Source organism: Macrobrachium nipponense, chromosome 24 (assembly GCF_015104395.2).
Source record: "Macrobrachium nipponense isolate FS-2020 chromosome 24, ASM1510439v2, whole genome shotgun sequence".
NCBI classification, from domain to species: domain Eukaryota; kingdom Metazoa; phylum Arthropoda; class Malacostraca; order Decapoda; family Palaemonidae; genus Macrobrachium; species Macrobrachium nipponense.
In genome coordinates, this window is record NC_061091.1 from 65,720,583 (window position 1) to 65,743,028 (window position 22,446).

A 22,446-nucleotide genomic window follows, 5' to 3' on the forward strand; every position below is an offset into this window, starting at 1 on the left:
AAAACTAAACGCCACCACTTAGTGTCGACCGTGTTGTCTATACGTCAACAGCAACGCATAGGAGAGCGTGTTCGGACCGTCTCGCCGATCAAGTTGATGGTTGACCTTCATCGGCCTACCGGGGAAAGGCATAAATGCGCGCACGAACGAACATACACGCACACACACACGTACATACACATACACCCACACAAAAAGCACACACAGACGTCGATACTCGATACAGCACTTCGTCAATATTGATCCAGTGGAAGAAAACGCCAGAGTTTGTTGATAGTTTCTCTCTCTCTCTCTCTCTCTCTGGCCAAACTTTAGCAGTTAAGGATCATATTCCAATATTCTGCCACAAGAGAACAAGTGTCATATTGCAACGCCAGGTCAATGCAGACACATCAGTCATCTAAAAGGAGCACTTAGGACACGATATTTTCTGTGTACTACGTTGAGTATTTTTCAGAATCGATGACCATTGCTTTGTGACACCATAAATATATATATTAATACTAATCATACATTGCTGCCATAATCAGTGCACCTCTTTTCTATGCAAATGAACACCTAACAGTGGGTTGTGGACCCCTTGTAGGGGGAAATGCATACTGAATGATTGATGGGCCTCTCTCACTTCCATGTGGGCCAATGATAACCACAAACTGTAATGTCAGGGTCAGTCTGTTTACTGAGAAATAATACCGCAGTGTAATAGGCAGTGCAACCAGAATTCTACAGAGCTAGGAGATCCCAATGGCCAGGGGAGTGTCCAGTAAATAGTTGTGGACCCCTTGGTGATAAGAAATGCCCCATTAGTGGATGAGCCCCCCAGCAGGAACCAATGGCTACCATTCTTTCCACTCTTGTGGGATTCGTCCAAAAGAAAATAGTAATCTGCTCACCACTACGTTGTGTGGAAGCCATTAAATTGGTTTGATAGTATTGTAGCCTTATAACTTGGAATGGTTTTCAGAAAAACACGAAAAAGAACGGGCTTGGAAAATATGAAATGTGGTTGTGCTGGCTAAGTAAATGCTAAAGTTGGTGAAAGATTATGGTTGTTGGTAGACGCAGAGCTCCTGGAGTAAGTGGAGATGGAGAGAGTATAGTTTCCAAAGAAGAAAATTTACAAGTGTAAATAACAAGGTAAAAATTTGATAGCTTGTGTTAATACAGAGGAGATGGAAGAGCTTGTTGACGGACGCCATGGTACGCAATGGTGAGGCTGGGGTTATATGCTCGGTCATTATTTCATTGAAAAGAAAGCTAGGTCTCAGTTGGAGAGAAAGCGCCGAAAATAAATAGAAGGTGAAGAAGAAATGTAAGAAAAACAGGAATTTCTGAACAGTCAAAGGGATCTCAGAAGGACAGTTGCAAACCGAGAGATAATGTCTGAAGTGAATTCAGCACTGGGTCGATGGCGTGAGTAGCTTGAAGATTGTTTTTATGGTTTGTTTGTTTGTAGGGTGTTTTTACGTTGCATGGAACCAGTGGTTATTCAGCAACGGAACCAACAGCTTTACGTGACTTCCGAACCACGTCGAGAGTGAACTTCTATCACCAGAAATACACATCTCACACTCGATCCTCAATGGAATGGCCGAGAATCGAACCCGCGACCACCGAGGTAGGACGCTAATACCATACCATCCACGCTGCTGAGGCGCTCAGATCATAAGATGCTGCAATAAGGTAGTGGTAATGTAACTGGGTGCTAGACCAGGCTTTGTAAGGTATGCCTGGCTTAAGGAAAGGACTATACTCTGTTTTTTTTTTTTTTCATCTGTCCATCCGCCTGTGGTGTTTTTGTATGGTAACACTGCGTCCCGGGCTTTAGATAGTTACATTCGGCTTACATTCAACGATTATAATAATATCCTATTTCGAATATTAACGGTGTAATTCGCATTCAGTAAATTATTAAAACACTTTTCAGTTGCAAATGTACACCCAGATATCTTTTTTTTTTTACCTAAAACCTACAAATAGCGTAACTATCTAAAGCCCGGGACGCAGTGTTACCATACAAAAACACCACAGGCGAATGGACAGATGAAAAAAAAACAGAGTATAGTCAACAAAATATTACACTGATGGACAAATGAAACAGTGTTTTCTGGTGATGTGGAAAGAATGGAAAACATTTCTTCACTAATTGTGTGCACTCTTGTTATATTGTTTCCACTCAGTGTGATTCAGCCTTCTCCTTGTATTTACAGGCTGCTCACGAAGCAAGAGCCCGTGCTGGCAAAATGCCTGTTCAACTCAGGACCATCTTCGTATCACTCTTATACACTTCATTCACTTAGCATAAAACTTCTGTACGTGTAGCCTACCCTTTGAGTGTTGTAAAAGAATACCTGGTTCTTCAGTAATTCTAATTATTGTTAAAAATAAATAAATAAATAAATAAATAATAAGATAGGTAAAAAACCTAGGACCAAATCTCGTCTTACAATATCTAGAATCTAGGTAGTACACAGATTTACTTAACTGCACAAAAAACAACGAACAATACAATTTCTCTTTCAAATTCAGTCAATCAGCCAAGTTCTTATTTAAATGAAACAACGACAGTACTTAGTAGTTTATTAAAACATCTGGATTGCATAATAAAACCAACAGAGGTCGGGATGAGTTCAGATCAGCTGTATAGGTAGAGCATAATATCTAGAGGTAGGGCTCTGGGAGAAGAAGAAGAAGAAAAAAAGCATTTCTAGAGCAGTAGAGAACAAATCTATGGATCACTCGTGGGGGAGGAGCTTTTCTAGAGGCATTTGAGCAAATCTAGAGCTCGCGCTCCCACGGGAGAGCACTTCTAGGCAGAAATGTTGTAGGAGATGCAAACCAAAGGATCGTCAACTTTTACAGGTAGGAACTTCCTCCCTGCTTGGCGACTCAGCAGCGAGTGAAGATTGTATGTAACAGTAAGAATTCCAACTTAAAAGAGGAAATAGGCGGACGTGAATCAGACTGGCGTGAAATTATTTACAGAAATGATCTAAGAACAGGAAAAAGGAAAGAAGTTAGGAGGAAGGCGGGATCTAGTCTTCTTTTTCCTCTTTTGCTTCTGTTTATTTTTTCGCAAAGAACGTCCCCCAAGCTTGGTCTCCTCCAGAGCAGCGAACCAATTTGGCTTTCCAACCGTCAACGATGTACTGGTAATCTTCCTCGCTGTAGTCCTGCAAGGTAAGTTTGGCATCTTTTATAGCTGAATTTAATTTTGTAGGGGCCAGATCGACCCTTCAGATGAGTTGGATAGACGGAATATTACAGGAGCTAGGGAATGTGATGAGGAAGGAATGGGAATAAACGATCGGAATATTGCCTGTATTGTCAACTAAGAACTGCTATCTCTCTCTCTAACCAACTAACCGATAAAAAGAAAGATCATTACCTTAATGAAGGCATTTTTCGTCGGCTCGAAGAACTTGAGTTCGGCCTTCAGGCATTCGATGAAGGTCTTGGTCGCATCGCACGCCTTCACGTCCTTGAAGCCTGCCCCAGCGATCACTTTCCCGTAGTCCTTAGGGGTCCTGAGATCGTATCCTGAAGGATTGAAAAGACTCGCTGAACATAAACATGACGTCAGGAAATATTAACAAGTTTGTTTACAAGGTAGTCTGAAGGATTTTTCGTAATTTGGTGGAAAATAGAACAACCAAAAGATACAGAGGTTGGACGACACCTAAGTAAAAAAGAGATTGAAGCGAAAGGATATAATGGTAAATTGTAGAAAACGATGAACATCCTCACCTCTCTGTATGACGTAATCCAAGAATTCTTTGGAATGTTCTTGGTCGCCTCTGCAGTAGTCTGTGATGAAAAGTGTTCCCCCCGGTTTCAGCCATCTCTGTTGGAAGAAAATGAAATTGAAGACTTGGGTGGAGTTATATATATATATATATATATATATATATATATATAGTATATATATAGATATATATATATATATATATATAATGATACTAAAATACGCCGACATTGCAGGTCTTAGGACATAATTTATAGCATATAATAAGGAGGCGTGTCCCCTATTGTGTAAAAGTGCATACTTTAGACTCATTTCTACTTGAATTCAGTTGTATTCATTAATAAGTAATTAAAAATATTATCATCGATGATAATGATAGAGGAATGAACAGTATTTGATAACATCAACTAACGTAGAGCGTTCTAAAGAGCTTCTCCTTATCGGCGATGTGCAAGATGGTGTCTCGACTGTAGATGACGTCATAGCTCTCGTTGTCGTACTGGACTTTTGTGATGTCGGCCACCTCGAAACGAACCTGAAACAATAGGAGAATATTACCGTCCACTTCATTATCGCCACGAAACAGTTGATTACAATCTCACCTAGTTATTTTGATGGGAATAATCTCACCTTGTCCCGGATGTGTCCATCCTCCCGAGCCAATCTGTCCAGGGCGATGTCGATCATGTTTTTGGACAGGTCGACGCCGTGGACGTGGGCTCCGTAATACCTGGCCATGAAGAAGGCCGACCCTCCCGTCCCGCATCCTACGTCTAAGATCCTGTCTCCTGGCTGGAGGTTGAGGTCCTGGACGAAGTCCTGCCATAAGATTGAAGAAGAAGAGTCCGTCTGACTAAGTTTGCTTTTAGTTAACTTTCGAGAAGGTAAGTCACTAAACCAGAAAACAATACATTGAGCCTAATCAATGAATAAATATCTGACGCATACGATATCAAATGTCTAATCTTATCAGCACCTGATGGGTAAGGGTATATATAGGCCTAATCTACTCGGTATACGGTTAACTCGTTATCAACACTTGAACTACGTTTAAACGTCCGATATGACAACTTTTAACATTTTAGTTCTTGAATTGAATATATATGTGAAAATAACGTTCTCATTCTGCAATGTTTCATGGATTGTATCTGTTAAAAGATAAAGAAAAAAGCTCAAAGTAAGTTTATACATCGTATAAAGGAAAAAGCTCAAAGTAAGTTTATACATCGTAAAAAGGAAGCAGATGAGATGTTCAACCAAACCTGTCCCCTATGCAAATGTTTCACCTTAATTACCTCTTTTGGTCTATATTCTATAACCATATGATGTATAGCCTATCTGAGCCCTACAGAGTTTATAGATTTTCAGTTGGTGTGCTTATGAGGAAAGCACAAGAGGTATACTCGAATTTTAATCTATACTACGAGACGGAAACTGACCCTCGTGGTAGCTTCTCCTCCAGTCGAGACCCAAGTATGGCCGAAGATGCGCTCGTATCTCAAGATGGACTTCACGGTGTACTGGTTGTTGTCCAGGAAGTCCTGGGAAGCTGCGCCCATGGTCTTATTGTCCATTTTGGTCATCGACTGGTACTAGGGAGGAAAAAAAAGAATGATATTATGAAGACCTAGTCCCATAAACAGAGGTCTCATGGGGAAAAATAGTACAGAATTTGTCAGAACTAACACGTTAAAGTACTTAGGCCTAAACTGCTGTATTTTCTATGGCAAGAATAATTAAAGAAACAATATTTAAGGTCGAATTTCAGTTCATTTTCTCCAACAACATTTTTGGCAAAACACAACTTACCAGGATAACAACCAAAATACTCCAACTTTGCCCAGATCAACTGGATTTGCATAGCGGATGTCTTCATGCATTAAAAAACTAATTTACATAAGCAATAACTTAGTGGGACTTAGTCTTTGATGGACATGGATCTTTGGAGGGAAATGTTTACTTTTTGTCTACTTTTGAGGGTTAAAAGGCAAATTCTAAATGATCCTGGGATGTTGGATAATTCACACGATTTCCTCAAATATTCCACCTGACAGTGTCATGGATACCGGATATCTGACGTTCCCTCCTTATACAAGGATGATAATATGTCAGCAAAATCTCGCGGAAAAGAACACAATAACAATTATATAGCCTGCTATTTATACTAAAATAAAACATCAATTTAGGAGTACTTATATATCTAAATCAATTCTATATAAACTCGCTTTAATTCATACGAGGTTAGAATAGAAAGGTAGCAAGTTTCTCAAGAGGGATTAGTAAAGATCAAACGAGCATCTAAAGTTGCGACAAACTTTCTCGAAAATATTCCATCACCAAATTGCAAGTACTGTTTTGAATAATTTAACTTTGGTGAACATTCATATTCATAATTTTTATATATATATATCATAATTTACTAAATGAGATTATATACAATAATTTCTTTAGCTAAGCTTCAGTGGGTGACTGGAGATTTTTGTATCATTTTTTTTTTCTAAGGCTGATGAATGAAACTACAAGCTCCCTTACCTCTTCTCCCTCCAGGTAGCCGGCGTAAGTCCCTACAACTGACTACAGTGAGAAAGTCGAACACCCGATATATATATACATAAGTCGACCAGACCCGTGTAATTATCAGATCTTAAGGAATAGATTAAGACAAAATCGTACGGTTGGCAATGCTACGTGGCTGCCGACTTGACGAGCAGGCAAATTTCGTACGAATGAAATACAATAAGAATGTGCTGTAGACGTGTAATTATATGTTCATGCCGTATTTTCTTTTTAAGCTTCTGTATTTCTAGGTTTCCTGTCTTGTGATATTTCGAAGACAGAGTTTTGTATCAGAATATCTTGTGAATTTTTGTTTTTAATAATTCCTGGTGCCATTTGAAATTTAATTCTATACTCCAACGGCAAATTCCTTCAATTCTCTAAGCTGTATGAAAAACAATATCACTAATGTTGTGTGTTTGTGTGTGTGTGTAAATACAGATTTTTTTATACCCTAATTCTTGGTGTTTTGGAATGAGATCCAATGTCCATTTATTTCCCTCCTTTGTTTGCAACCCACCACAGTCTGCTATCTTAAAGATACAATATATAACTGCTTAGGACAAGGAAAACGAAGTAATCCTTGGACCACATTAACCGAGTAGTTCAATGAAAAAAGGGTGTGAGGCTCGGAATCACACTACAAAGGAAATGGTGAAAACATCATAATATACTTGTAAAATCGTGAGCGCGAAATGAAAATGTTCTACTTGGCAACTCTTTCGATCTAAGACGCCACGCCATTCTCACTGACCCTTGGTCTCTCTCTCTCTCTCTCTCTCTCTCTCTCTCTCTCTCTCTCTCTCTCTCTCTCAACCTAATGCTTGTATAAAGAAAGTGTGGATGTGTTGCTTTCACCGAAGCACGACTAACGTCACTTTCACCAATGCTGTTCAATGAAAACAGAAAGCTTAAAACAGCTTTGCAATATTATGTAACCGTGTTGTATGCTACAATAACAACTTAAATGTATTATGTAACCGGACCACGCTATAACTAACTCACAACCTTTATCATCACTATACTTAGGAAGGTTGCTACGTACGCTGATGCATTCTGGGTGAAAAGTGGACCGATTACAAAATAAAGGTGGGGGGTGGGGTGAGTTTAATCAGCTTGTTGTATAATTAATACTATAATAGCGAGCTTATCTAGACCAAGTAACAATACTGAGGATTTATTGCCAGGCATAAATTTGACTGTAGAGGACAGAAGATCCATTGTAGGCCTATTCCTGTTTTGGTTATAACAGTAATCCAAGGTATACTTTAGTAAAGAGGTTGATACTCCGTGCAACTTTGATTATAGGAACAATATGTGGTTTATAAGGCTGGCCAGAGCTTCAATCTTGCCAATAAAACATTTTATGAGACTAAAACTACATCTGAGATGCTGTAGAATCATAACTACTTTAAATGTGACTTTTTAAACGACTATTCGCAACAGCAGATGATCTCAGGAGTTCAATTAGCCTAACATTCGTATGCATATATATATAGATATATCTATATCTATATATATATTATAATATTATTATATATACGCCCATACATCCTTGGAGAGTTGCAACATTTGTGACATGTACTTAATTAATACATTAGCGTTTGGTGCAGCAAAAACGGCGTGTCTGAGCGGCCGCCATATTGAAAAGTGAGACGATCGCGTGAGAGTATCACTCCGAATACTCTCGATTAAATATCTTGATCACGACCATAACACGTGAGATGATACTTGGAGATGAATTAGTCCGTAGTTTGAGGCTCCTGCTTGTTAGCCGCTGGCTCCCCAGAATGCGTTACTTAGCGGCAGACTATAAAAAATAGTAATCATTATGACCTTGGCTTTCTCGTCCTGCTGAGATCTTAATGTGTTGCATTGTGTGATCAGATGGTCTCTCTCTCTCTCTCTCTCTCTCTCTCGATGAGCATTGCGAAAGCTACCTTAATGAGCAAACAAACAACTGCAGGAAATTTCCTGTCAGTGCACTTTCACGTGCGTAGTGAGGATAATATTGTCTGAAACTTCACGATAAAGTGCTTGTCCATTCTTGAACAATGGCTAGGTCACCTTGACTTCTGTATGACTATAGGAGTGATAGTTCTCCGGTAATAATAATAATATTCGGTTCTGTTCTACAAAGAGCAGAGCACACGCATTCGCAAACAGAACGGAGGGTGAGAGGGGAAAAAAACCCAATTTTACTTAGTTATTTTTGTTACACTGCGATGCGTCCTGTGTTTTGTTTGTTATAAACAATATCTCCATATATATATTTATCACACACACACACACACACACACACATATATATATATATATATATATATATATATATATATATATATATATATATATATATATCACACACACACACACACACACACACACACATATATATATATATATATATATATATATATATATATATATATATATAATATATATATATATATAAATGACGTATCTTCCTCTTTCTTTTCTAAAGCGGTTCGTTCATTATACTCCCGTAAATTAATACCAGTAAGAGATCCTGATGTAAGTTTAGGTAATCTCTTACGGTGATTACCTAGTACTAGACATTTTTGGGGGGAGGGAAGGGAAGGTCAATTATTTTAATATTCTTACATTACGCCGCCTTCGCACTCAAATGAAAAAAAAAGCGGAAACAAGCAACACTAAGTTTTTAATTTCACACCTGTCACCGTGGAGGTATTATGATACCGCCATGCCTGTCACGTATCATAATGTAAACAATACCACCTTTGTCAAAAGAGTGCTAGGCAGAGAACAATGTCTTCTGAAATTGATAAAACTAACAAGCAAAGGCTTACCATAAAACAGTGAAAACTTTTCAACTTTTCGAGAGACGACTTGGCACGAAAGTCATATATTATTCGTGTCTTTTTGCAAAACTATTTCAGTAGCTCGGTTGAGTCAAGTGGTAGGCGTGTTTACAAAATGTTGTCAATGTGCTCGGTTATGCATACGATCTGCGAGATTAGGGAGAGAAATAAAATCAATTCTGCCTCATGCAAAAGGTCAGTTGTTTGTTTGTGTACTGGTTCTTTTAACATTTTCGACTCATCGCCTCCGCTTTTATCGCAGTTTATAGAAGCTTTTCAATGTAGGCCTATCAGTCCTCTGGGGCAAAGTTCTGGTTCCCGCCATTCGGCGACCATAGTATTTACCACCTTTTGCTTATGGTTTTGTAATGTTTATGCATTTTTGTTCGTGTTTATGATATTTACGATCTTTTGTTTATGTTTTTTACGTTTATCCCCAAGGGGCTTGTACTACACACGTTGCACATTTTGCACGTCAAACTGGTATAGTTAGCGAACCACAGGGGCGCAGTATAGTAGGTTCAATGGCCGCAAATGATTCCCGTTTGAGCAGAATGATTTCAAGGCTCAAATGTACACTCATATTGCTTCTGTTGACGTACACAACGAATTATTTAACCACTCATTTGACAAGCGTGGAAATAACTTATTATTAGTCGAGGGAACGTCCAGTCGCTTAGCAACAGTCAAGAGAGTAAAGGCATTATTACCAGCACAGTTAAGTAATTAAGATTTTAAAGATAAAGATGAACTGGCCCTCTTTTAATGTTTACGTGAAACCATCGAAACCAAAGGGCACCGTCAAGGTCGCCGCAATGACGCAACGAATGAGTTAACAAACACCCCTGGCGTTTGGCCCTAGATTAAATGTCACACGAACTCTGGTAAAAGTGACCTCGGGAGTAACTCGAATATTCTCCAGCTAGGATATGTTATCAGAGGCTAATATTTCTTCCTTTTTTTTTTCTCAGCCATCGGTATTTTTAGCGCCGTTGTTCGTTACTGAACTTTGTGTTATATAAGCAAAAAATCTTTTTACGGAAATTTTTGTATTATTATTACTATGTCGCTTTGAATTGGTTGAGAAAGGCTAGGCTAATGTATTCCACATTGGGCCTTTTACGTATTGTATTATATGTATATACATATATATATTATATATATATATATATATATATATATAGATATATATATATATATATATATAATGTATGTAGAAAGTTTTAAGGTTATAAAAGGAGGAAAGCCTCGAATTTGAACTATGAAACAATCGTTAGGAGAGGGTGGAAAGTAAGATTGAAGAAATCTGAGGCCTTGTAAAACTTCGCCCTCTTCAAAAAGTAGACAACGTCTGCATATGCTTGGTAAATTATGTCATGAAGAGATAGTACGACCTTTTGAACGCCACCTCAAAATCAGCTCTGAAAATACACCACGCTAGACTCGCATGGCGGTCCAGATAGTCTCTGAGCTGGACTAATCTTCCATAAGGAGAGTCCAGCGTGACGGACTCGTGGCCTAAGTGAATCATCCAAATCAAAGGTCTAATCCTGATAAGAGTGTTTGGCTAGATATTATTCTAATTATTTGTGTTGTATCTGTGATTTAAGCTTTTGAGTTATTTGTTAGTGAGACAACCACGATATTTTAGAAAGTAGTAATGAATTATTTTAGCCGTTATTCACTGGGCATGTGTTAGACTTAATAGTAATGGAGACAATGTTGTATATTCATGTCGGGTCTCAGTAGTGTTTCGTGTGTTTGTGTGAGTGAGTCATTGTGTTTATTTTTGGGTGCAGGGATCAGTGAGATTAGCAATCTAATGCCCTTCCCTAGCTTAGGCCCCGAGACGAAAACAAGATAAAGGGAAAGGAAGTGAAGGATGCGAGGCTATCTATCGTAATTGAAGTGGGAGAAATCTTCCTACTGTTATGTTAAGATTTACGAATTTGCCTTTATTAATTTTCTTTTTTAACTAAGGAGTTCATTTGTTGTCTTCAGTGAGGACTCTGCTATTTATTAATTCCTAAGGCCAACACCTTTTCCGTAATGATAAAGAGATCGTCATTGGTCTGCTTCAGTTGAATTCTATTTGAGTTCGGGGAGACGGATTATCCTTCTGCTGAGTTAGCTTGGTAACGTACGAGCCCGTGCGTACGAGAGGCCACCTCTTTCCACACATATACCGAGCGGACATAGTAGGCCTAATCTTGTAAGGATTAAATGGTGGTTCGGTGACTGTTTCTTTCCTCTTAATATTCTCATAAAGAGGCAGGAGAGGTTCCTTATTTTTTTCGGGTCTGGCTAAAAAATGAATACTTGATGCTAGACTTAATAAGACTCCTGAAGTGGTTGAATGGCTGAATCGTAGATATAGACGACGAAATGCTTATCCAGGAGAAGCATGTGATCGCTAAAAGTTTATAGGCCTCTGCTGGGTTAGATTAGGTTAGCTGAAGTTAGAGTTAAAAGTCCATGTTATTTCTCATGTACCTGGAAATGCAATAACGGCTAGCTGGTTACAGTTATGCTTTCTAAAAAGGCTCTCTCTCTCTCTCTCTCTCTCTCTCAAATCAAAACACTAAAACACTTTCAAAGTAGATAGGATGATTCACAAAGAACGTAAATGGAGATTAGATTATGATCTATGGCACTCGAGTCTCGGGAGACCACCGCCACTGGAGTGATAATTGTTATCAAGATCTAGAGAGTTTTTCTAGATCTTGATTGTTATCTTTGGCTACGTAACTTTTCTTTAAGACCAGTTTTGGTCCTCGAAGTTTATGGACGGGAATACAAAATGTTTTCGTAAATTCAGTGCGGAATATATTCTCGAATTATTTTTGCCAGCACGAATATTTACATACGCATCTTTTAGTCATTTTTCCGTGTGGTATGGGTAACCTAGACCTAATTCTCTTTGTAACCGGCAATTGATTGAGAGTAAATTTCAGACTTCAAGCTGGTGTATCAACTAGCTTTCAAGATCATTTGCTTCATAAGCACAACAGCATTTCCGAGAACTCTCTCTCTCTCTCTCTCTCTCCTCTCCTCTCTCGTCTCTCTCTCTGCTCTCTCTCCTCTCTCATCTCTCTTCTCTCTCTCTCTCTCTCTCTCTCTCTCTCTCTCTCTCTCTCTCGCAGATAGCTCTATCCGAAAGTACCATTCTTGAGAGAAACGGCTCCCACCCGTCAACCTTACGCAACTTACGCGTTATTTCTATCGATGTAATTCTGAAGGAAATTTTTTTCTGTTTTTTCTATCGAACTTACTGTTGCCGGGTAAGTATGTGAATCTAGAAGCTGGCTTGCATCTGTTCAAGGCCGGTTTACACGGTGATAGTTCACTGGCGCCAGTAACTAGCGGCAAGTAAACTTCCCAGGATAGTACTAAGCGTTTGCACGAGGACAGTGTTTTGGGTAGAAGTTGCCGCCAGACGCCAGTAGCGAGCAAGATGTCTTCTGACATAGATGAAGCAATTGATGCTGCTTATGTCATTCTCGCTAGAGAAGTACAGTTGCTCATCAAAAAGAAAAGGGAGAAGCCTAAAATGTGGACGAGAAAATGGTTTCAAAGGAGGGATATATTACGAGGCTCTAGTACTTTAGTTCGTGAATTAGGAAACGAAGATCCTTCAGAATAAAGGAAGCATATGAGGAACTGCTACGTCTAGTAGAGCCTACCATATCTAAGAAGGATGCCACGAAGAGGAATGTTTACTTCCAATTCAATCAAAGCATCTCTTATTTCTAGAAGAGCTACATCCCGCTTAGTAAGATTCATGTAATCGTCATGTCTAATGTTCCCCAAACATTCAAATTCCTCGCATTTATCCAAAAATTTCATTATATCCTCGGTATTCCACTTCTCTAATATGATGATCCTTCTGAAGGCAAGTGACAACTGGGAAAGTTTGCTTTTTGCACGGGCATAGTGACTGGCGCCATGCAGTAGCTCAAGTGTCCGGATAGTGGCCAGTAAAGTTGCCAGGATTTCAACTCTACTTGCCACTATCCTGGACAGTAAACTCTCCAGGACAGTTTACTAACTTTGCCTTTGCACGGGGCTAGTTTGCCGACGCCAGTAAACTATCCCCGTGCAAACGTGCCTTTAGGGATCCGTGTTGGATTCCAATCCCTTGCTGCCTTAGGAGTTCTTGCTCCGTGAAACTTTTCTGCCGTGTTACATGAAAGTTAAAGTTTTGTTGCTTTCGTTCCAAGATGACTATAAATGTATATTGTTTCAGACTGCATCTGTTACTGACTTGGACTGTGACATAGCCATCGTACCGTGGTCTTCTATGACCTTGGGTTTCAATTCCCTTGTTTTTTTTTTCTTCTTCTCGAAAAGTTTGTAAAGACAGGCTGATAAGAAAGCACATTTACGTCTGTTTATTAACTATTCCTTCTTATAATAAGTGATCTCTCCTTTCTGTATTTCCTAATACTGTACCGCCTGTTACTTCTCTCTAATGAACACCTTATTTTCTGGAAGCTATTATTTCAAGTCAGTGGTCCCCATTGGTGGGCTTGTTCCATATGAATAGGGATCGTCTTCTGAATAATAATATATAATAATAATAATAATCAAGAAGAAAGTATCACTCACTGATATCGCAATACCATGGGACACCAGAGTTGAAGAGAACGAGAGGGAAAAAATGGATAAGTATCAAGACCTGAAAATAGAAATAAGAAGGATGTGGGATACGCCAGTGGAAGTTGTAACCATAATCAGAGGAACACTAGGAGGCACGATCCTAAGATCCCTGAAAAGGAATGTACTCCTAAGGAGGTAGGATGCAACCCGGAACCCCCACACTATAAATACCACACAGTCGAATTGGAGGACTGTGATAGACCAAAATATTAATAATAATAATAACTGGCTAAATCTTGTTACTCTTGTTTCTGTAAGCTATTCTGCTGAGGCAAATCAGCTGGTGCATTTTAAGGGATATATGTAAGAGTCCAGGAAGCATCACTGCTCATGGTGTGCACTAATTTTCTGCTGCCCAATACTCCTCTATTCCTGCAACCCCAACCCCAACCCCTCTCTGACCCTCAGTCTCTAGAGAGGCCTCTCTGACCCTTAAGTCTCCAGAGACTTGTGTCATGGTCACTCTTTTGCAGGGTTATTGAATTTTCTTCCGGTTCAGGAATGAATGACACTTAAAAAGACATTTTCGCGATTTTATTCCGTAGTCAGTTCCTTGCATAAATAGAAATGCCATAAATAAAAAGATCGTGGACGTTCACTCTTTCTTTTCATATCCCTTGAAGGAGGTCAGGACGGGTCGTCAGGACAATATAATTATACAAACTCGATTCATCTCTCATTTGGTTGCGGAGAACAGCGCCCAGGTGAGCTGTCCATCTTCGGCGAAGCGGATCTGAAAGGAAGAGGTTTCTGTAAATTGTATGATTCCGCGTGAGCCGTGGCCCATCGGCTGCGCACAGTTGCCAGACGCACAATTATGGCTAACTTTAACTTAAAATAAAATAAAACTACCTAGGCTAGAGAGGGCTGCAATTTGGTATGTTTGATGACTGGTAAGTGGATGATCAACATACCAATTTGCAGCCCTCTAGCCTCAGTGGTTTTTAAGATCTGAAGGTGGACAGAAAAAGTGTGGACAGACTGACAAAGCCATCACAGTAGTTTTCTTTTAAAGGAAAATAATATAGGGTTGTTTTATCTCTTTAGGAGCTGTTTAAAACCAAACTGCTCCTGAAGGATTTATCTTGCGGGGGAACAGTGGCATCAGTGCACCTCACGCAGTGCACTGTAGGCTTTACATGAGGTTCTTTGCAGTGTCCCCTCGGCCCTTAAATGCAGCCCCTTTCATGCCTCTTACTAAACTTCTGCTCATATGATCTTTCTTCCATCCTACTTCTCACCTTCTAACAACCGCAAAAGGTGTTCCTCCTGTTACGCCTTCCAAACCTCTTTACTCTCAGTTTCCCTTTCAGCGCTCAGTGACCTCACCATAGGTCACAGCGCTTTCTTGGCCATTGACCAACATCTTATATTCCATTCCATTCCCGAGAGATTGAGAACAACCCACCTTTTTCTCCCAGCTGACAATGAGTTCGTCGTATGCCTCCTGAGAGAAGTCGCTGACGAAGGCCTCTCGTCCAGAAACGAGGGACCTGAGTTCCCTCCGAGTGATAGCGACGAATTCGTTCCCCTTGTCCTCTCCTTGGACGTCAACGAAGCCAACGCTTCTCAGGTCCTGGCAGTAGGATGCGACTGTCCCCAAGGTCCATCCTGTGAAGGATAAATGGGAAATCAGGCTATACGAAACTTTGGCCGAGTCGTGAACTTCATAAACTCTTCGATAATTGTGAATTGAGTAGTAGCCCTTGTGATGGAGGACAGTTTTATTCTAAATTCATCCCAAATTTCTTGAGCTTTAGTTATCTTTCCTGTTTAGCTGACAGTAAATATCCACAGCTGATATCGCTTTAACCAATGGTAGGTGGTGAGCATGAGATTTTGCCAATCACACTTAGCTTCAGTGATATCAGCTGCGGATATTTACCGTCAATTCAGAAAAACACACACATTAGTTATTATATTTGATACTAATCTGAATTATAAGGTCTCTCTCTCTCTCTCTCTCTCTCTCTCTCTTACTACTTACTTTTAGTGACATTGGCGTAGTCAACAAATTCTTTGGTGTTAGTTGCAGCCCAAGCGCAGTGATCCGAGAAGAAGAGGGTCCCTCCTGGTTTCAACCATTTCTGCAGGACAGGGAGGATCTACTATATTCTGTGAATATCTTTCAGGAAACTGCATAACAACAAAAGTACGGCAAAGTAATCCACCTCAGTATTGGAACGGCGTGATCCACTGGAGAAGTGAGAACTTGACCTTTTAATTAACTTACTCTCTCAGTGGCAAATTTTTCTGTTCTAAACATATACACTACTTTCAAGAGATGACGACTGGTGCTTACATATAATTTCTTGAATAGCATCCTCTTCTCTGAAACGTGGTGGATGGCGTCCCGGCTGTAGATGACGTCATATGTGTCCGAATCATAGTCAGCATTCAGAACGTTGTTAATCTCGAAATGTACCTGGAGGAGGAATGTACTTTGGATTTGGCTGCACACTGCACACACACATACATGCATATATGTCATTTTTTTATCTCCTTTTTTCTCATCTTATGAGGGTAAAGTGAGAACCTTCCAAATGTCTGGAATTTGACAGTGAAAAATTTCAAGACGATCCATGGTGTTGATGACCCTTCTCACTGCGCTGCCATACCACCACAGACAGTAAAGTCTAAGTGTCAATCTTACCCTCTTCTTGACGTTGTACTCCTGCTTGCCCTGTCTCTCGATGGCCAGATGGATCATGTGGTGGGAGAGGTCGATGCCATTCACTTTGACACCATAGTGGCGCGCCATGAAGAAAGCCGAGGCTCCGGTCCCACATCCGACGTCGAGAACTAACTGGTCAGGATGCAGCGTCAACCGGGAGCACAGGTCCTGCAGATAGTAAGTAAAGGATTCAGTCTGTGGCTCAGCTTCAACAAGTGCTGACGAATGAGACCACTCACTACAGCAACTAGAAGCTGATTGAGAAGAGTGGACCTCTTACTTACCCTGTTGGTTGCTTCCCCTCCAGTGGAAAACCACATGTGGCCAAATGCTCGCTCTGCCATGATGATGCTGTTGAGGTTATAACAGTTGTGTATTGTTTGCATCAGTTCACTTGGGCTTTGAATGCTGGTCTTCTTTGCCAAAAAGCACAGCTGGTTTGGGTTGCAATGATACTGTTGGGAAAAAAAAGAAACTTAGTATAATTGGTTTCTAGTAGAGCCCCCTGCCTTCTTCCAGTATTGTTTTATATTTATTTCATAATGTTATTGCAAACGGCTTCACCAAGAAACTGAGCTCAGAGGATAGAAGTTTGAAGATAGTAGTGACTTGCTCATTTGAAATAAAAGTGAGTTTGTCATAGCAATGTATCATTCCGGCAAAAGTTTACAGTTTATAGCAAAATCTGCGACACATTTCAATTAGTTTCTAACATATCGGTACATATGCTTTCTCTGTAGTGAGACATGTTAAATGCTTCATTTATTTTTTACAATTACAGCATGATACTGCAGTTACAGATGGTGCTCGTATGCGGTTTTGCAGCAGACAGGGATCAGTTGCATGGCAAAGCAAAAATAAATTTAAAACTATCATAAAAGTGCATATAATTTTACTCCTTAAGTTAGAACAATTATAAAAATGCAAAGTGCCCTAGGTGCATTGCTCTTACCATCTGAAAAGTTATGGCAGTTATCATCACAAATAGGAAGTGATGATTTTGATGAAAATGGTGCACTCAACAAAGACCTCGGCCAGCCTGATCGTTTGTAAGAGGAAAAAGAACTACCATCCCATCCTGCTGATGGGAACAGGTTGCATGCACACTGTGGAAAGCAAATTCTTGCTGGTGACATTCAGTTATCAAAAATAGGAAGGTTTCAGATCCCTTACCTTAATATAAGTTAGGATGCTCTTGCCTCGAACGATTTTGAATGTAGATTTGTCCTGAGCTGTTGTTTTCTCCAAGGCGTGACAGTAGTCAATAGGCGTTCTGTATATGGTCGGATTCTCCTCCCTTTTCATGTTACCTGGAAAAACGTCAATAAAGTATATACTTGGGTCTATATAATCACTGTATCTCATGGCATGATTTGAATGAAATAAAGAAATGCATGAAATTGACCTTACTTGGAACAAAACACTCATTTGTAAAGTAGAAATGTAGAATGGAAAATTGCTGATGTGCAGAACTCAGGATATTAGATGCAAGAAACAAGTGTTAAAGTAAAACTGGATAAAGCAATAAAGATCTTATTATTAGTAGTAGCTCCTTTCAAAAGGACTTCCCTCAAAACTCACCGGACTGATGGTAGCAAGACTCGCGCAGGAAGAAGCATCCTTCTGGCGCAAGCCATTCCAAGACCTTGCGGAAGACGTTGTTGGTCTCCTCATCACTCAGGTACATGAAGAGCCAGTTGCTGAACACTAGATCAAAGGAACCTGGCGGAAAGTCTAATCTGTTGAGTTTCAAAGGGAAACAGAAACAGTTTGTGCTTTAGTGACATTTCCAGGCCATCTTTATGCATACTTATGCAACAGAAAAGATGCAAGATATAAGATATGGTGTATAGAATTATGAGCTCAGATATCATGAAGCTTTTATTGCCCAAACTGAAGGTAGTAAGCACTTACTTTGTGACATCGGCACACTTAAAAACAATGTTGTTAAGATGACCATTCTCCTTTTTGTTGTAATCTACATATTCTTGGATGAAATCGACGGTAGTCACATGACTCGCTACCTGGGCCAGTCTTGGGGTGAAGCGCCTACAACAATGGAAATGGAGAAAAAGCAGTTTTTTAGTATTCATTGGTGTGTGTTGGCATTACGGCGTCTGGTAAGCCACGAAAGGATCAAATGTGGTTAACGTTTATTGCTACTACCAATGAGTCACCCTTTGACAAGGTGTACAACTTGTAAGGCTCCCATGCTAGGTTGCAGCTTCACTGCCAAATGAGAACTCTTCAGTTAAGGGCTAAGGGAGCACCCCTGGGAAAAGGTGCAATTGTTAGTGAATTGAGTCCAATAGGATTCCAAAGCTGTCCCAGCAAAAACTAGTGTCCCCTTTCTTCAACGGTCCTGGTCTAGACTTTCTTGCTATAAGTGGTGGCTCCACCTAAAAAGATGAATAATGATGACCATTGGATTCTGCAATCAAGTTGTACTCATTTGTTGTTTGGTCTCTCTCTGGAAACTTTTTCAAAGTTAATCTAACAGTGATCATTTGCAACTCACCCGATCCCAGCACCGAGTTCCAGGACTCTCTTCCCTTTATAATTGGGCAAATAAGAGAGGATTTCGTTCTTTTCGCTCTCGCCCAAGTTCTTGGCGTCGTGGGAGAGCATCATGGACTCCACCGAAGGGTTGTACATCTTCCAGAAGTTCTTCATCTTGTCCCGGAAGCATTCCTCCTCCAAAACGTGACCGTTAGAAGCTAAAAGATAAATATTTAATTGATCAATGCGTTTGATTATTGCTGGTACTGACACTGCAAAATTTAGAAGGATAATATTGGGAGAGTATGTTTATCGTTAGTATTAATGGTTCCGAATCTTGGAGGGACTTCATCGATAAAATAGGCACAACTGTTGCTTCTACAGAGAATTATTAAATCTAAAAGGATAACTTATGGAAACGTGTAGTTATTGCAGGTATTGATGACTGAACCATTTCACAGGATAACAGTGGGGATAAAAGAAAAGTTATTGCAGGTGTAAACAGGCATTTACCCAACCTCATCCAATTTTCTGTGTGTGGAAGTGGACAATCCTCCTAAAATGAAATTGTTCCGTGTGTTTTTCTCCCCCTTTACTGCCTGGCTTGGGAATTCTCTGCCTGTTTGTGTTTTTACCTCTTAAAACCTTCATTCAAGATATAGAAAAGCTTACAACACCTCTGTGGCTGAAACTCGTCCTTGACTTGCCCTTCTCCATTCCATTGGCTCTTACTCATGTAAAATGTTATCTTTTGACTTTTCTTCATTGCATTATCATAAGGAAAATTAAATTCCAGTGCGGTCAAGTGGTCTCTGCGACACTTGTACTTCAAGCGTTGAATTATGGGTACACTCATGATTTACAAAAACTGACAAATTAGTCACTTCATGCACCTACATTGAACCCCTCTTACTTTGATCCATCCTCTCGCCCATGCTAACTTCTTTTTATACTACATTCCCCACCCTCATTAGTTCTTCTCTAACCTCATGGACCATACAAACATCCATACTTCACTTCCATCAAGGAAATTGACTCGACATTTTCTTCGTATTCCGAGTCTTCTCGGAATACGAAGGTACCATGCTCACACCATGGTATCTCGAACTTCACCTGATCTGTAACTTGTCTTTTCTCTACTGTTACCATTATCCATTATATTTACTCCCAAATAGTTATATGCATGACCAACTTCCATTATTCCAGTATCCGCATTAACATTCTGAGTCTAATTGGGCTGATGTCTGTTTGGTTCATAACCCTGCTCTAGCTCACATTTACTTATGACTTTCTCTTCTTGTAAACTCTTTCAAACACGTTAGTTTCTGCAGTTTCTCTTACTTTTTCCAATCAGCACAGTATTGTCATTGACAACTTTTTTCATACCCACAATTTATACTTAAATCCACTTTTCAATTGTTCTCAGGGGCTCCCTTCCATATTCCATTCGAATTTCTCACATAACTTTCATGATAGACACATGTTTCACACTCTTTCTCCCTTCTATAAACCACACTGTATAGGACAGTACTACCCTTGTCAGTCTTTTTGTGTCTGCCTTACTTTTGTAATCAAAATCCCACCATACATCTTTCCCTGGTATTGTACAGTCGCCCCAGACATGATCACTCTTTACCATATCCCATCACACACACACACACACACACACACTGCTCTTCCACTGTTGTCTCATTATGTGCCAAAATGTCTGGCTTCATCTCCCACAGCAAATCAGACATCCTCCATTTCCTGTCTGCTGCACTGGGCTGCATCCATGCAAATTCCATCTCTGGTTTCTTTGCATCGCAGGGTACGGTGTTGTAAACTGCATGCCTCTGGATGTTTGGCGACTTTCACACTGCGCAACATTGACACACAATCAGTCACCACAAGTAGCTAATCTTCTTGTAGTTCTGTTGTATTTTCTGATAATGGCACTAGCAGCAGGAATGCTTTTTAAAATAGTTTCCCACAGGAATGAAAATTGTGATTGCTATTGACCACAAAGAGGTTTATGTACAAGATAAGGGGGCATTTCCCATGCCAAGGGGTCCACAAGCCTTTACTAATCTTTCCTCTCCCTCAGATTTCATTATATCTGGACTCTGAACTTCTGACACATTGTGAAGCAGCAGTGTCCATGTTGCACTGCCTAAGATAACCATGATGGCAGTCATCAATAAAATAGACTATACTAGATTCACATCAACCTTGCATTTGATGTCTAGGCCAGTCCCATACGACACTCCTGATTGGCTGTTCATAAGCCAATCACAGGGCTGTAAACTCTCGGTCTCGAGAGAGTGTTCACATTTGCAGGATGTCTGTATGTATCCTGAGGGATACATCTTTCAAAAGTATGCATCAGGAGAGGTAGAACATACATCCTACCTATGTGAACTCTCTCGAGAGAATGAGTTTCCAGCCCTGTCATTGGTTTATCAACAGCCAATCAGGAGTGTCGTAAGGGACTGGCCTAGACACCAGATGCACCGTTGATGTGAATCTACCTTTTTTATAGTATTCTCTAGATGTTGTCAGCAAAATGGGACCTCCTTTGACTGTGTTGCACCCAACTCACATATGCAAGATTCAGGAATTGCCTCCGGCCTACCACCCACCCACCAGTCCACCCAGCTGTAAATGGGCACAGACTCTGTTGTAGTGTCAAGAAGCAAGGGCCTAGCACACCCAGTACCTGAAGAATTGCTAAGAAACCAGAGCGCTTCTTCACCGTTCTGTGCCATTTTGAAGACTTGGATAAGGTCACTTGTCCCATTGTCCAACATGACTGCGACTCTCCACATTCGATCAGTTACCGGGTGCTTGATTCAGTGGTTAGCTCTACTGAGGCGCAATGTGGTGCGGTCGCTCCAGAGTGCAAGAATGATGAGAGAGAGAGAGTGAAAGATGTGGGAATCCATACAGCGAGAACTTAAGCAAGCAAGCAGAGACTGCTATATAAGCAAGAGATTCGGTGGCTCTCGTGGATTCACTGAAGACTTTTATATAACGGGAAAGAAATTCATTCCAATTTCCTTCTTCCCGAGTGTTGGCACATTGGTCTAGGGCGATTATGGGTCTTAATTCTCATCGTGTTTAGGGAAACCAAACTTTAAAAGAATAAATATATAATTAAATAATTTTCGTCCTTCGTATGAAACTTCAAACCGTAACTCACCCATCCTCTGGATCGTCCGCCGCCTGTCCTGTGAATACTAGAATTGCCGTCTTGGCCACAAGCGATTTTCCTTTAGTATGCCACCGGGATGAACGTGAGTACGTTCGTAGGCACGTTGGTTTGGGGTGGGGGCGGGGGGAGTGAGGGGGTCCCGAAGGCCTTTCCGGTGACGTCACGAAAGCGAACCCCATGTCTGCACTTCGCCGAAGTGGGAGGAGACCAGAATGGCCTGAGATATTTCCGCGTTATCTATTGGCAGAAGGGGATAAAATCCAGGAGTTGCTGATAAT

General features: G+C 40.3%; 3 protein-coding genes across 4 annotated transcripts in view; 1 reads left to right on the forward strand and 2 right to left on the reverse strand.

The window, feature by feature from the left end:
* The window catches only part of LOC135205709 (myoneurin-like), a 406,587-nt gene that overhangs the window by 296,641 nt on the left and 87,500 nt on the right, over positions 1-22,446 (forward strand). The gene's annotated exons all lie outside the window — the stretch shown is intronic.
* On the reverse strand, positions 2,567-6,409 carry LOC135205707 (uncharacterized). Its single transcript, XM_064236711.1, has 7 exons — positions 6,278-6,409; positions 5,185-5,337; positions 4,376-4,564; positions 4,158-4,280; positions 3,748-3,844; positions 3,389-3,540; positions 2,567-3,173 (listed from the first exon to the last, which is right to left on the reverse strand). The coding sequence occupies exons 2-7, from the start codon at positions 5,326-5,328 to the stop codon at positions 3,066-3,068; spliced, it is 813 nt and encodes a 270-aa protein (XP_064092781.1). The 5' UTR covers positions 5,329-5,337; positions 6,278-6,409; the 3' UTR covers positions 2,567-3,065.
* LOC135205706 (uncharacterized) lies at positions 14,322-22,306 on the reverse strand. Its single transcript, XM_064236710.1, has 11 exons — positions 22,157-22,306; positions 18,995-19,193; positions 18,391-18,525; positions 18,058-18,215; positions 17,650-17,786; positions 16,761-16,931; positions 16,456-16,644; positions 16,105-16,227; positions 15,790-15,889; positions 15,211-15,413; positions 14,322-14,535 (listed from the first exon to the last, which is right to left on the reverse strand). The coding sequence occupies exons 1-11, from the start codon at positions 22,158-22,160 to the stop codon at positions 14,479-14,481; spliced, it is 1,476 nt and encodes a 491-aa protein (XP_064092780.1). The 5' UTR covers positions 22,161-22,306; the 3' UTR covers positions 14,322-14,478.